At 34.0% G+C, this 14,792-nt stretch overlaps 3 protein-coding genes across 3 annotated transcripts; 1 reads left to right on the forward strand and 2 right to left on the reverse strand.

Annotated features, from left to right (window-relative positions):
• Positions 1-528: 528 nt before the first annotated feature.
• On the reverse strand, positions 529-1,128 carry LOC107062623 (transcription factor MYB1R1-like). The gene has a single exon (XM_015313488.1). It carries the CDS (start codon positions 1,126-1,128, stop codon positions 529-531), a length of 600 nt encoding a protein of 199 aa, XP_015168974.1.
• Positions 1,129-4,924: 3,796 nt separating this feature from the next.
• Positions 4,925-5,266, forward strand: LOC107062624 (transcription factor MYB1R1-like). The gene has a single exon (XM_015313489.1). It carries the CDS (start codon positions 4,925-4,927, stop codon positions 5,264-5,266), a length of 342 nt encoding a protein of 113 aa, XP_015168975.1.
• Positions 5,267-8,856: 3,590 nt separating this feature from the next.
• On the reverse strand, positions 8,857-14,661 carry LOC102584979 (F-box protein At1g70590-like). The gene is made up of 3 exons (XM_006357549.2): positions 13,917-14,661; positions 9,769-9,902; positions 8,857-9,363 (listed from the first exon to the last, which is right to left on the reverse strand). The coding sequence occupies exons 1-3, from the start codon at positions 14,482-14,484 to the stop codon at positions 9,010-9,012; spliced, it is 1,056 nt and encodes a 351-aa protein (XP_006357611.1). The 5' UTR covers positions 14,485-14,661; the 3' UTR covers positions 8,857-9,009.
• Positions 14,662-14,792: the final 131 nt, after the last annotated feature.

The raw sequence follows: 14,792 nt of genomic DNA on the forward strand, positions 1-14,792 counted from the left end.
CAAATAAAGTTAAGAGCAAAGACACATGTTTTAAAAACCTGCTAGATAAAGAAAAATAGTAGCTGATCATCACTACAAATGCATCGATCATCGAAAACCTTCACACAGCTAGAAGATATATGAATTTTTTGTTCTTATTTAAGATAGCTGAATACTCACCCCTCCCCCACTATGGCCTAGAGGATTCTATGTTCCGATACAACATCTACTTAATTATCATGCTCCTAGATTACATTGAGATTAGACTTTGGCGTGATGATCCTTGTCAGTCGTTGAATTGGTAACTAGAACTAATTCGGGAGAATAAGTCTAGGATATTGCAGTAAGTAGACATTCATTCAGATAAATTTGGGTGTGATCAATATATTACTATGAAAACCAGAAACTGTAGTGCTATTGATTGATACCACAAATGAAAAATACAAAATAGTTACATGAGAGACCAACATAAAGCTGTCAATTTTTACATCACCGAAGAGATCCAAAAAAATGTTGTCAAAACAAAAATCATTATTGTATGTTGAATAGCTAGAGAGTTAGATCTAAATCATCCACGGACGCAGAACTAGACTGAGACGAAGCCCGGTGGAATGATGACATAAAATTAAACTGATAATTGTTCATGGGAACATAGCAATAGCCATAGCTTCCATCAGGAGGAAGTCTGTAGCTGATTGGCATTGCTGAAATTGGATTTTCTTCATTCAAAACCTCTTTCCCTTTCTTGTTATATTCCTTTAATGCCCTTTTCGACAACAATTCCAGACAAGTATTTGAGGATTCTTCGTCCAAATTAATGTCGAAGACACTGGACTTTTTGCATTTGAGTGCTCTGTTCTCCTTTTGTCTGTCAAAATATTTCTGGGCATGACTCGCAACTTGTGTTGGTGTTCTACTTGGCACAAAGTCTTTAGCAATTCGAGTCCAATTTCCTTTTCCAAGTTTGTCCAATCCACTCAAGAACGCTCTCTGTTCATCATCACTCCATCTTCTTCCCTTACTATTACGATGACTAGTACAACTCATCCCTCTTGTGTCACTTGTTGATTCTTCTCCAGAGGAAGAAACATTCTTCACACTAATTTCAACGCCAAACAATTTGATGGTTTCTTGGATTTTCTTTGCCATATTTTCTCACTAACTACTCTTTTCTTTTTTTGCAAATTGCAGAAAAAATACGAGTAAGAAGTGTAGTTAGAGAAGCAAATGCCCAATTATTTATTTATAAGCGCTGTGGTATTTCCTAATCTGTTAGGACGACTTAGGAGCGGAACAAATAAGGAAACCGCGTATCTACCAAATAAGGAAATAAATCAAAAGTAACTATTCCATATATTATTACTACTTAAAAATATTACCATAATAATTAATATACTTTTATTAAGGCAACGGTACAAGAAACAAAAGTTTAACTTATTAAAATTAGGGAAAAGAACTCAATATACCCTTCAACTTGATTATTTAGAACTGATATACCATTTGTTACAAAAGTGCCCCATATACATTTTATCATTATAAAAGTAGCTCACATATACCATTTTATTACAAAAATGAAACACATATATCATTTTCATTTAACCGGAGTGAAAAAATAATTTTAAATTTGTTTTCTTATTTTTTTTATTTTAAAAGCTCTATGTAGAGGGATGTATATGACCTTTCATTTTATGACTTTTTTTTTTATTATTATTTGAGTTTTTTATTCTTATTTTATTTTTTTTCTTTTATTCTTTAGTTAAAATGAGAAATAGAAAGAAAGAAGTGTGAATGTGAAAAGAGAAAAAAAGTTAAAACAATTCTTTTTTTGTAAAGATGCTATAGGGTCATTTTGTACTAATTGGGACATTTCCTTCTCCAACTACACTTGTTGCTCATTCTATTTTTTCTACTATGTAAAATTTGCAAAAAAAAGAAAGTGTAGTTAGTGAAAAAACATGACAAACAAATCCAAGAAACCATCAAATCGTTTGGCGTTGAGATTACTGTCAACAATGTTTCTTCCTTTGGAGAAGAATCAACAAGTGAAACGAGAGGGATGAGTAGTACTAGTACTAGTCGTAGTAGTAAGGGAAGAAGATGGAGTGAAGATGAACAGAGGGCATTCTTGATTGGATTGGACAAACTTGGAAAAGGAAATTGGACTCGAATTGCTAAAGACTTTGTGCCAAGCAGGAAAATAGGGAGAGTGTGGGATGATGTGGGGGTAAAAGGGAGAGTAATTTTAGGGAGGGGTAGGAAAATAGGGTAGTGTGATGAGTGGGGTAGGGTAGGTTAATTATTATTTTTTAATTAAATATACACAACAATAAGCAATTAAAAAAAAATACTAAAATCATTAACTTATTTATTAAAATTAAAATTAATAAAATATACATTTTATATACTTACTTTCTTCTTTTTAATTTTCTTTTTTCTTTCTTTCTTTCTTTATTTATTTATTTTACTCTAGTTTTTTCCTTTATTTTTCTCCTTTTTCCACTTTTTTCTCATCTATTGGTCCCTTTTATTTTTTTGTATTTTTTATTTTATTTTGAATTTCCTTTTTTTTTTTTATTCCTTTTCTTATCTTTACTCCTTTGTTTAATTATTTTTTGATTCTTTATTATTTTTCTTCCTTTTCTTTATTATTTTGAAAAAATCAAAAGCTTTACTTTCCCTGTATCCATATGAGGGATAGAAGAGTAAAGACCTTTTGGTGTCCCCTTCGGTTAAGAATTGAGACTCACAATCACTACCCAATATGATTTTCTCTGAAGTCTTTTTTTTTTGTTCATGGTTTAATATTCGGGTGTCCTAGGATTAGAGGAACCACATCAATCAATTCTGAACTTGATAGTTAAACTCTACTACAATGACAACTCTATGAGGAGATCATGCGGAAAAATAAGTCAAGATATTACAAATCTTAAGACCTTTTACAATGCGAAAAACAATTTTTTTGTGTATAAATATTGCATGTCCCTTGATTTTTAAAAATAAAATAAAATTGGTGTAGCTAAGGCTCCTTAATTCAAATAAAATATTTGTACAAAGCAGATCCAACAGGATCCAAAATTATCAAAAAGCCAAGAAAAAACAAAACAAAATATCCAAAATACAACAAAAAATCCCTGACCCAGTCCATTAAGGGAACCGTCCAGGATCCGTATCTATATCCTAAAATTTAACAAATCGATCTATTTATCCTATTTGGACCATGTGGCACTCAGAACCTTCAAATTCTGGATCTGTCTCTGTGTATCTATATCCTAAAACATGGGATTTGCTAATCTTGTCTCCTTAATCTCTCTTCCTTGTCGCCACAACGAGCTTCTTGATCATGGCTTTTCGCTTCTATATGTTGTGGATCATTCACACTTTACCTCATTTTCATCAATTTTTCTTCCTTTCTCAGCTCTCCGAAGTAAGTATCATTTCTTGTGATCTGTTATCTTCCCTCCCCCTCCCTTGCTCTTCTCTTTCTAATTCTTGTTCTTCTTTGTAGAGGTACAAACTCTGGTGGAATCTGGAATTTAGTGAAAAAATCATATTACCAAAGGTTTGGGAGCTCAATAGTGAAAATCAAATCGAAAAATGAGTTGAAACCAAGCTCAAATCACCATTTTCCTTGAAACCCAAGATCTTGAGAATATTCAAAAAGTCTGAGTTCAAAATTAGCAAATAGGTGGGGAAGTCTTAAAATAAATAATGAGTAATAAAAAATGGGGAGTTAAAAGTTGTTATCCAATCGAAGAATCTTGAAAAATAGCTTTAAAATTGCCTCTATTGAGCTTCCAAAGTTCAAAAATTGTGAAATGGAGATGAAACCTGATTTTGAAAAAGAACACTTTTCAGGTCAATTTAACTCTTCGCCATCGTGACCCCACGCCTCGCGATCACAATGAGCATTGATGGTCAACTCATTAATTTGACCCTCGCAATCGCAGCATAAACCACACGATTGCGATGCCTAAGGACCTAACCCTTTGCAATCACAACGCACAACCTAAGACCCTTATGCGATCGCAAGAGAGGAATCCACTATCGCGAGAGAGGGATCCGTGATCGCGATGGGCAATTAAATAGACAATAACAACATTAGCAACACCAAGGCTCAACAAAATTCACTGAAAAGACTCTTGAGATTCATTCGGAATTCTGAACACACAAACCAGATATGCTACCCAAAGAAACTCGATGTTCTGGACTCAATGGAACCATCGAAACACAGATTTGAGGCCTCCTTGACCCGAAACCCATTAAAGTCACAATAAACTAACTTTCACCCAAAAATATCAAACTGCCCTCAGAACCTCTGAAAATTCAACCAAAACCTCACCTATGCCTAAAACCATCCCCCAAATTTAATGAAATCGTCAGATATTCAATCTGAGCGTCCGAACTCCGAATATTGACCAAAGCCAACTTTTGCCATAATTATACTTAAACTTCCAACCCAAGGGCTCACATCCATGAAACGACATTGAAACTAAAGACGACTACACTCCTAGACAAATTTCCACATTTTGGAGCTGTTGGGACCGATGGAATTCCATTCTGAAACTCATAGCTCCTGTTGTTGACAAAAAAAAAACCACAAATAACACTTTATGCAACTACGTATATTGAAGATAATTTTGAAGCAAATGAATAAGTAAAAAAAAAAGTAAATCCTATAGAATAAAGATTATAATTAAATAAAATATTTTAAGTGCAAGAAAATAATTGGTGCAACTTTTATTTTCCTAATCGTTCAGTTAGATTCTAATGGTAACTAAGGATTATCGCTGATAAATAACTTGCTCTCCAATTCTGTACTCATAATTTGACAAAAGTGAAAAAAAAAGAAAGGAAAAATCAAGAAAATGGGGAGAGAAATCATAGCATTAAACTATTTGGGGTTGTGATCAGTAGTGATCATCACAATGAAGATTCAGGATCAAGAATGAAGAGAAACAGATGGACTGAAGAAAAAGACAAGGATGTATTAGTTGATGAAAGTGAAAATTCAGGAGATCATTCAAACAAGAAAGATAGATGGAGTGTGGATGAACACAAAAGTTTCTTGATGGGATTGGGCAAAGTTGGAAAAGGAAATTGGAATCAAATCGCCAAACGGTTTGTGCCCAGTAGAAGTTCAACCCAAGTTGCCACTCACGCCGCCGAGACATTTTTTGGTAGACATAACAGGAACAAAGCAACACTCAAACGCAACATCCTTCCTTCTAATGAAAGCTATGCCAATGTCAATGTGTCATCATCAACTAATGTCAATAGCAATGTGTGATCATCATCTAGCAATGCAGCTCCAGACCAATCTCAATCTGATCGTTCTTCCGTGCACAATTTCGATCTAAAAAGTTATACATAACACCAATATAACGCCTCTTTGTTGGACCAAATTTGCATCTCTATTACAATTTGCATGTAACTGTTGCTATATTTGTTGACTGAGCTTGTAAATGTAGCACTTGTCAGCTTTGTATCTCTATCTCATTTGAATAACTCCTTTATTTTAGTATTTTCAATTTTGGCAGTCTAGTTTTGGTGATGGTAAAACAAAGTCATTTTTGTGTTTGGAAAAATCTTTTGCAATAATCAAAGTAAGGACCTGCTTCGGTCTTACAAACTTAATCACTTGTTGCTTGCTTCAGAAACACCCTTTACTTGAGAACTCACTTTTATTTTCTTACTTGCTTTGTTTAAGCACTTACTTACTTGGTTGGTTACAACTCAAATGAACCACCTCTATTTATAGTTGGTGATGGAATAACCTAGATAAGGGTGAAAAGAACATTTCTAGACTTTTCTCTCTAGGATACTCATTCTAAAAGTCTTTCATTATTTCTTTACATCTTCGAAATTTTCTAGATTTTTTTCCGAAGTGTTTTGGACATTAGTTAAGTTGGTGATGAATTCTTAACATAGTCCCACTATTAGGCAAAGAAGCTTTGAATCAAGAAAGTCTAAATGATCTTGTGCCTCGTGTTTATAGTTTGTTTGCTGCACCAAATTTTGGCTCATCATCTAGAAATGCAGCTCCATACCAATCTCAATCTAATTGCAGGGGCGGAGCTACTGTAGCGAAAGGGGGTTCGGACGAACTCACTGGCTTTTCCGTAGATCCTATACTTTATTAAAATATCAAATAAAACGTACACATAAATTTCCTGCGAACCCTCTAGCATAATGAGGCGGGTGGCCCAGTGGTCTCCACACACCCTGTGAAGTCATTCACTACGCGCGTAAATTGGAAAATGATAATTTATAAAAAAAAATTAAGCAAGAACGGAAAACCGGTATAGAAAATTGGAAAATGATAATTTATATATTAAAAAAAATAGAAAAACGGTTAATGATAAAAATAAAAATAGTGTTTGGGTCATACTCTAAAACAATATCTAACTATTGATTTCTACTCAGAGATTCAAAAAAATTTAACTGAAATATATTTTCGTTGATTTCTACTCAAATATTCCAAAACTTTAACCCAAATTTATTTTCAAAAGTTAGGATTTCAACTTTTATTGTTGATCTGATTGCTATCATCCGACCTCTGCCCTTCGATATGTACTGTGTACTCTCGCCTCTCCTTTTTCATTTTTTTCTTATTTGTTTGCTTTTACACCGTAGAATTATCTATTCGAAAATCAAATTTTAATATTTTCTACGGTTATCCCACATATTGATAATTGATCATAGTGAATAATTGTTATTTGCTTTTCGAAATTTTAACTTTTGAAGGTAGTAATGGTTCAAGGTCACAATGAACTAGTAAAAAATATATTTTAGGTGCGAAAATATTAATGATGAATTTAATATTTTTTTCTCACTTAAAATAGTATTCTAGATTATAGTAAAAATGTTCGAAATTTATATTTAAAAAATTATTCATCTTTCATTAACAATATTTTAGAACTTTAAATTAAATTACTCAAATCTTCACATTATTAAAATAAGTTTTTAGAATAACAATATCTAAGGTAATGTTTTCAAACATCTCATTAACATAATTTGTGTTTTGTGAATTTTAAGATCTTTATCCTTTTTAAAATTTAGAACCCACAAGCCTGAAATTTTGGCTCTGCCTCTGTCTGATCGTCCTTCCGTGCACAATTTCGATCTAAATAGTTAGACATAACACCAATATAACACCTCTTTGTTGGATCAAATTTGCATCTCTATTACTAGGGGTGTACAAAACCGAATCAAACCACATATCGAGTCAAACTGGAAAATAAATCGACTAGTAGTTTGGTTTGACTTGGTTTGGTATTGAAAAAAAACCGACTATATTTGAGTTGGTTTGGTTTTAAACTAAAAAAAAAACAACCCGACATTATATAGATAACTTTAAATTTTTATTTTATACATAAAACTATTTACTTTGATATAATTTTTAAATATTTCTTATACTTTTTCATAGTTTTATCTTTTAATATATTATTTCAAGTTTGAAACTTAGAATTCTAAATGGTCCAATAAAGATTATAGTCCATAGATGTTGGTAATTATAATAAAGCTTAAATCAAAATCAAATTAATATTGATGCAAAAAGAAAATCAATTCAACACTAAGAATGACAATAATATCAAATATTTGTTCTTTAGTTTTACATTGGTTAAGACAATTAACATATGTAATCTAATTTTAATTCCTTTAATATTTAGTCATGTAACTAATACTTATTAAACTTATTTTAGCATGATTTAAAACTTTTAAATTATGATCATTTTCACTATGACTTATTAATTTGCAATATTTGTTTATGTGATTTCATTATTATTTTTTTGTTGGATATTTTAGTGTCATTAATCATATCAAATTTTGTGTTATTTTCTTAAAAAACACCTTGTATTATGGTAGAACTAAAGAAGTATTTGAATTACAAGTAAATTATATGTTTGTATGAATATTTTAACGGAAAATCCGAAAAACTCGAAAAAATCCGAAAAACCCCGAGGTTCAAAAACCCGAGTTTATTGGTTTGGTTTGATTTATAAATTTATAAATCCGACACAAATGGTTTGATTTGATATTTAAAAAACCCAAACCAACCCGACCATGTATACCCCTATCTATTACAATTTGCCTGAAACTGTTGCTATATTTGCTGATTGGACTTGTAAATGTAGCACTTGTCAACTTTGTATCTCTATCTCATTTGAATAACTCCTTTATTTATTTTCAATTTTGGCAGTCTAGTTTTGGTGATGGTAAAACAAAGTCTTTTTTGTGTTTGGAAAAGTCTTTTGCAATAGTCAATTCTATTTTTATGTTTCTCTTCCCTTTAGGATTTTTCAAAGTGTGTCATATACATTTGTTTAGTTCAGTAGAATCTTAGAATAGAGCAACTCTGTAATGTGAGTAAGCACGGAACGAGCTAAACAGAAGTTGTAGCAATGTACTAAAAGAAGTCAAAGTCGAGGCCGAGCCGAGCGCGGTCATCCCTTATAGATTTTTCAAAGTGTCATTTACATTTGTTCAATTCAGTTTGTTTAGTTCAGTAGAATCTCATAACAGAGCAACTGTGTAATAGGAACCTAAATGTATTCAAGGATGTACTCTGGACAGGCACGAGTAGGGGGTGTCAAATGGAGGTTGGGCTAAATCTTGGCATGTCAGAACGGGCTGAGTTAATAAATGACTCACTCAAAATTACTTGAGCTGAAATGGACTAAAAATGAGATAATAACCAAACTCACACAATTCTTAGTAAGTTTTATTTTTTTTGTTGTTTTCTTATAATTTGTTCGAGTATCTAATAAAACTTTTTCGCCTATACTACATCTCCCATGAGAGTTGGTACCATCTCTAAACAACAAATTGTAAAAGCGTTATTAACTTTCAATGAAGTGACAAATTCAGCAGAAACCATAAGGAAATTGTAACTTTTAAGGAAAAAAATTATTTACAAGAAAACTATGTATATTTACACTTTGTACTTGAAACAAGTTCAAAGGCAGCATGCTAGAGAAAATATGCTTAGGCAGCATTAAGGCTGGAAAAAACAACAAGAAGGAGACTCAATCAGCGAGATGAAGAAGGCAAAGGACGCCAATTATCAGCAAGAAGCATGGCTCTGTCACGACAAGAAGTGGACATCTCTTGAAGTATAACATACTTGACGTGATCAGCTGCTGTCTCACCAGCACGAGTGGCAAGTTCCAAATATACAACAGCTTTCTTCATGTTCCCTTCGGAAAATAGACTGAGTCCATGCTCAAATTGGGCTTTGCTATGCCCTCGATCAGCTGCTCTCTTCATCCATTTCCTTGCTAATTTATGAGATTGAACTAAACCTTCTCCAACTGAGTAGCGCATTGCTATATTGTACATAGCACGGACATATCCACCTTCTGCTGCCTTCAGAAACCACGTTACCTGCATTTCACAAGCAAAGTCGTCATAGGAACAATCCAGTCATCTGTATATAAAGTAAAATACAGATATCTTTTTGTTTAACCATAATCATGAATTTAAAATTTTAAGTCCATGGAGCCAAGTTTAGGACCACTTTTCACAGTGCTGCTTCTTGGGGATAACGGTTTCAAAATTTCCAGTTTGTGTATGATAAAGAATCACCTTAAATTTGCTAACAGATAATGCTAGCTGCTCCAGAATTTATCCATTAATTCTCGATTCAATCAAATTTACTTGACAACTCAGAAGTCTGAAATTACAGAACCTTAAAGTATGATATGATCTAAAATTTGAACAATGTTAATCAAAGTGATATTGTACGTCTACTACAAGAACATAATGATAAAGCAAACAAAAAATTCATACCGCTTCACGAAGATTCCTACTTGGGCCACGATTTTTATGTAAACAAAGGGCAAGTTGGTACTGAGCTCGAACATAGCCTGCAACTGAAGCTTTGTAAAGCCATTTAATAGCCTCCTCACTGTCCAGAGGGTTAGCTGCATAGAGTAAAGAGGTCATTACTGCATAGAGACACAATAACCTAAAGTAATGAAAATTAATGCTAAAACTTGTAAAACAAATGCTTCCATATAGAACTCTGTGAGTGCAAATCAAACGCTTAGTCTCTGGTAGGTAGCATTGGCAAAACGGATTTGAAAAACAAGTATCCATCCATGACCCAACCGCCCAATTAAAAATGGTTGGATAATGATCAAATATCCATGTTATCCATTTGAAAAATGAATATTTCATGGATAAATATGGGTTTTAAGATCCCAATCCTTCCAAACCCATACAACCTACGGCAAAAAGGGACTTGCTCGTCGCTACCCAAAGATTCTCGTAAGTTCTGTAAACAAGATTTAGCATTTCATGTTTTACCATTAGTGTTGACTTTTATATTTATTTTTTCTTTCAGTTTTCATTTTTAACTAGATGTGATCATATCCTGTGTAAGTGTAAGTTGTATTTGACAATATCTTGCTTCTGGTGTTACTCTTTTTTTCCCTCACTATATTGGGTAAACCTAGTATTACTATACTGAAACTAATTTATGCAGTCCAAACTATTTTTTATTTTTTTTTATAACCGAGAAATCCGTCTGTGACCCGCCCTTTGGACCAATCACAGCCTTCTAAACTCGGTGGATAATGGGCCCTCCCCTCTACCCTTCTCCACTTAAATACCAGGCTTCGCTTTGCATGGTGTGGGGCTTGAACCTGCGACCTAAGCCACAAATCCTCCACCTTTTGCCACTTGAGCTAGGCCTTGGGGGCCAGTCCAAACTATTTTACCGATATGAATATCAAAACTAACTTAAAACCTATACCCGACAAAACTATTTAACAATAAGCACTGCAATTGCTTGTATTCTGTTTCGATACTTGATCCTTTCTTCAACTTCATTTTTGTCTTAGCTAAGAAAATATATTTTCTTATCTTTAGTTACTAGTGTCAAAACTTTTCCCCCCTTTGTATGTTGCTAGGCTATACTAGTTAATTTCCTCAATTTTCACCACTTGACCAATAGCGACTTCAGCACTAAATTGTATTTTTACTACTTATTTGAGAATCTTATGTCACTTACTGATCTAATATATAATTTAACAAACTACTAACTGATGGTCCATCATACTTAGTTGGCTTAAAATGGCTTGCAAACAGTGTTATGATTATCATAAGCGAAAAGCATAAAAAAGCTCTAAGGTTCGTTGGCGCTTTAAGCGCAAAGAGCAAATAAAGCGTGGATTTGAGGAAAGACGCAAATGGAGAAAACATACAAATATATATATGCTTAGTCCAAGATTAATAATTATAAGCATTAATAACAAATATATCGACAAAGAAATTGATGTTTTTACGAGAAAGTGAAATATCAATGGTTTAGTATCGCCTCTTCAGGAAATGCTCATTCACAAGGAGAAGTATGTCTTAGAGTCTTGATGACGACACTGAAGCGCACATTAAGCGAGGCAAAGTGCTCAACACGTTTTGACCCTCGCTTTAGGGCATAAGAGCGCCTTTGATAACACTGCTTGCAAGTTATGATTATAAAAAGTCCTATCCTTTCCTATATCCCGCTATAGCTCTTTAAACTATTTTCGTCTTTTCAGTTACTATTGAAAAGCCCTCTGTTTCGCAACTTCCTTCCACAAGATGACAAGACCCATCCAAAGTTGGAGACTTTCTGTTTCAGAAAACACATTCCCCCCACCCCACCCCACTAACCAAAAAAAAGAAATAGCTTCTTGAGTGTTTCTCTTTTTGATTGTTAAAGGTAGGTAGCTTCTTGAGCAAATAGGATATTTTATCCGTTCTTTTCTTTTCTAAGCCATGTTCAACTCACCTATATCCGATTCTTCCCACCATTTGTGAGCACTAATGGTGGCGGTGGGTGCTCTTAGCGATCACATGACTTCACATGCATATGTAAACCTATAATGATTTAAAAGAAGTAACAATTCACCATACTTGATGCATAACGGAAACAACAAAACACTATTGGTAGAAGCAGAACCTACTCTTGTTCACAGATACAATCACCAGAGGAATCATAAAAAGAAAGGACAAATAGTCATAAAATGTGTTGCTGCCTTCAACGTTTCAGGATAAGTGTTGCAGAGGCCTTCCAACAGTCTGTTTGCTTTCAAGTTTCCCTACACTTGCACGTAATGGTTCTCTTGGAGAAGTGTAAACTTCACAATTTTCAAGTGTTGAAAGGGGAATTTGCAACCAATTAAATTTTATGAGGGGCACTGCATAACCTCTCCCAACTATTAGTACTACCTGTTACTTCCCCCTTAAACTATATTTTCAACAACAACAAATCCAGTGTAATCCCACTAGTGGGATGTGAGGAGGATGAGATGTATGCATACCTTACCCCTACCTTGTGAGATACAGAGGTGGTTCCGATAGACCCTCGGCTTAAGAAAAGCATTAACAAAAATAGGTTTGACAAATACAAAAGTAAAGGCAATGGTAAACAAAAATACTATAAATAAGTGCTGACAGCAAAAATTGCAAAGATAACCAAAGTAAAAAACAACAAAAGAAGTAACAGAATTGAGCCACTAAAATTTATCCCTTTTGAAAGTATTTACTCTTATGAACCTGATGCATACAACTTGTATGATACAAGCTTTCAGTTTTTGGAAGGCTTATACATAATACATAGCCAAAGGAATGATATTAGTGTATCCATTACCTGATAAAATGATCTTTTTTGGTAAAAACAACGATCCTTCCCTTGTGTTCGGTTTACAGCGGAAACCCTAATATCTAGAGCTTATGGTCTTAAATTGATAAGTATAACATGAAGCAGATAAGGTGTTCTAAGTTAGAACCATCCTCTCTCACAGGAAAGAGAGAAATTGTTCGACTACCTCCTAACCCTCTACCCTCTACCCTAATCCTTTGCCTCCAATTAATTTCCTTTCAATTCATTATAATGAATTTTGCAGTTTATTGGTTAACTGGTGGCTTGTGGCTTGTGGTTGTACTCCAGAACCACATTCGATGGTCTTTAGCGCATGATTGAAATGAAAGAGATGGTGCAGAAAAGATATCAGGAAGCTATGGGGACAAGATGTTGTAAAGGAAGTTAAAGAGAGAAGAGCCAACACCAGACACATACAAATATACATTGCATTTACCGAAACATCTGAAAGCACCACTGGTTCAACAAAGATAAAGTTTGCAGAAAGAAAAATGAACAACTTGAATCACCTCACCCTCCTACACCAAATCTTTCAATGTTGGATAACACACCTCAATTACTGATAATGATTAGAAGGGGCATCACAACAAGATTTGAATGTTAAGTAATAAATAAATCAAACAAAATCTGAAGCGCAAATAACTAGTCTCGTAAGTCTTAATGCTGAACATGAATTAAAAAGGACATAGCATAAGAAGCAAAAGCATAGACCTCTAGACACTAAAACGTGGATGGCTAAATCAATCCCACAGTTAGTAATGTACTGACACAACTAAGGCTGCTAAATCTCATATAGACCAAAAAAATTGTGCTCATTTCGCCACAAAAATTTACCATCTTATTTTTTTTCCGGAACATATAAGGTATTCATTTCATTGATTGCACCAACAAGGTGCCAAATTTGTATAACATTTACTATTACTATTATACATTATCTATACCACAAACCGCCATTCTTCCAACCACCCAATTATATTCTATGCATTCACTTCACTGGTAGGATCGTCCTGCCAATTTGATTATTTCCACTAAAAGATTAGACTTTGTAGACTACTCGACTACGACTATAAACTACGCCAAGTATAAGCAAACTTGTAATTATGTCACCTTGCTATATAATGAAGATGAATGGTGATATATCCACCTAGAGTCTACCATAAGATTCCCCGACAAAACTATAGCCCTCTCGAAGGAATCTTTCAAGGTGAAAGGGCAATACTTTATCCAAATTCACAGCTAACAGACCCAGTAGAATAATTCAATTGGAAGAGCAAAACAGAGAAAAAGGTACCTTGCAAGAGGCAAATCCCCAAATTACACTGACCAGCAGGATCACCAAGTGCAGCTGCTTTTCTATAAAAAGCAATCCCTTGTTCCTTCCTCCCCATTTCCCAATAAACCAATCCAGCATCCACCATAGCCAAAGTAGACCCAAGAGCCGCACCTTTAAGGAACGATTCAAGAGCCTTATTCAAATCAGGTTTCACCCCTCCACGCCCATGCTTAAACCGCTTCCCATTTTTGAGAAACAACATAGCTTCTCTTAAGGGTCTCAACCCATCACACCAAGACTTACATACTTGTGAAGCCGCACGTAAATTAGGCAAAGTGAAATTAGCAGCAATTTTCAATAGCACATCGTCAGGAAGTTGTGAAAAATCTGCGAAATCTTGATTTTTTGGATTGATTTGGAAATTATTGATTGTGGGGTTGTTTGTTAATCTTGGATTATCATTCTTACTGCCATGTTTTCCTTTTCCGATGAATGAAATGGCAGTGAAACGAGGACCACCGTCCGATTTACACGGCCATGTTCTTTGATTCATTTGGGATTCAGGTGAAATCGCTGCCATTGCCATTGAAATTGAAAGAAATGATAATCGAATTTAGCACAAGATTTCGAATTTGGGAAGGCGACTGCTATTGAAATGAAAATGAAGCTGTTCAAAAGAAGAAATGAGATGAAGGGGTTTCAGATTCTTGAAATGGAAAGGAATAATAAAGAGAGACAAAAGGTTGAAGCTTTTTAGCACAATGTTTGGTTATAAATAAAAACATATATACAGTAGTAGTATATACATAACTCTTGACTGGTTTTATTTAACCGTTATAACTGGCTGATCGATTAAAAATAATTATATTCGCTGGTCAAATATATATATATATA

Source organism: Solanum tuberosum, unplaced genomic scaffold (genome assembly GCF_000226075.1).
Source record: "Solanum tuberosum cultivar DM 1-3 516 R44 unplaced genomic scaffold, SolTub_3.0 scf00248, whole genome shotgun sequence".
Classification (NCBI taxonomy): Eukaryota; Viridiplantae; Streptophyta; class Magnoliopsida; order Solanales; family Solanaceae; genus Solanum; species Solanum tuberosum.

Coding starts and splice junctions, on each gene's coding strand:
- LOC107062623 (XM_015313488.1), bottom strand. CDS start 1,128: ATGGCAAAGAAAATCCAAGAAACCATCAAATTGTTTGGCGTTGAAATT.
- LOC107062624 (XM_015313489.1), top strand. CDS start 4,925: ATGAAGAGAAACAGATGGACTGAAGAAAAAGACAAGGATGTATTAGTT.
- LOC102584979 (XM_006357549.2), bottom strand. CDS start 14,484: ATGGCAATGGCAGCGATTTCACCTGAATCCCAAATGAATCAAAGAACA. Junction 9,903..13,916: donor GGGGATTTGCCTCTTGCAAG/GTACCTTTTTCT, acceptor TACTCTATGCAG/CTAACCCTCTGGACAGTGAG. Junction 9,364..9,768: donor GTAGGAATCTTCGTGAAGCG/GTATGAATTTTT, acceptor TGTGAAATGCAG/GTAACGTGGTTTCTGAAGGC.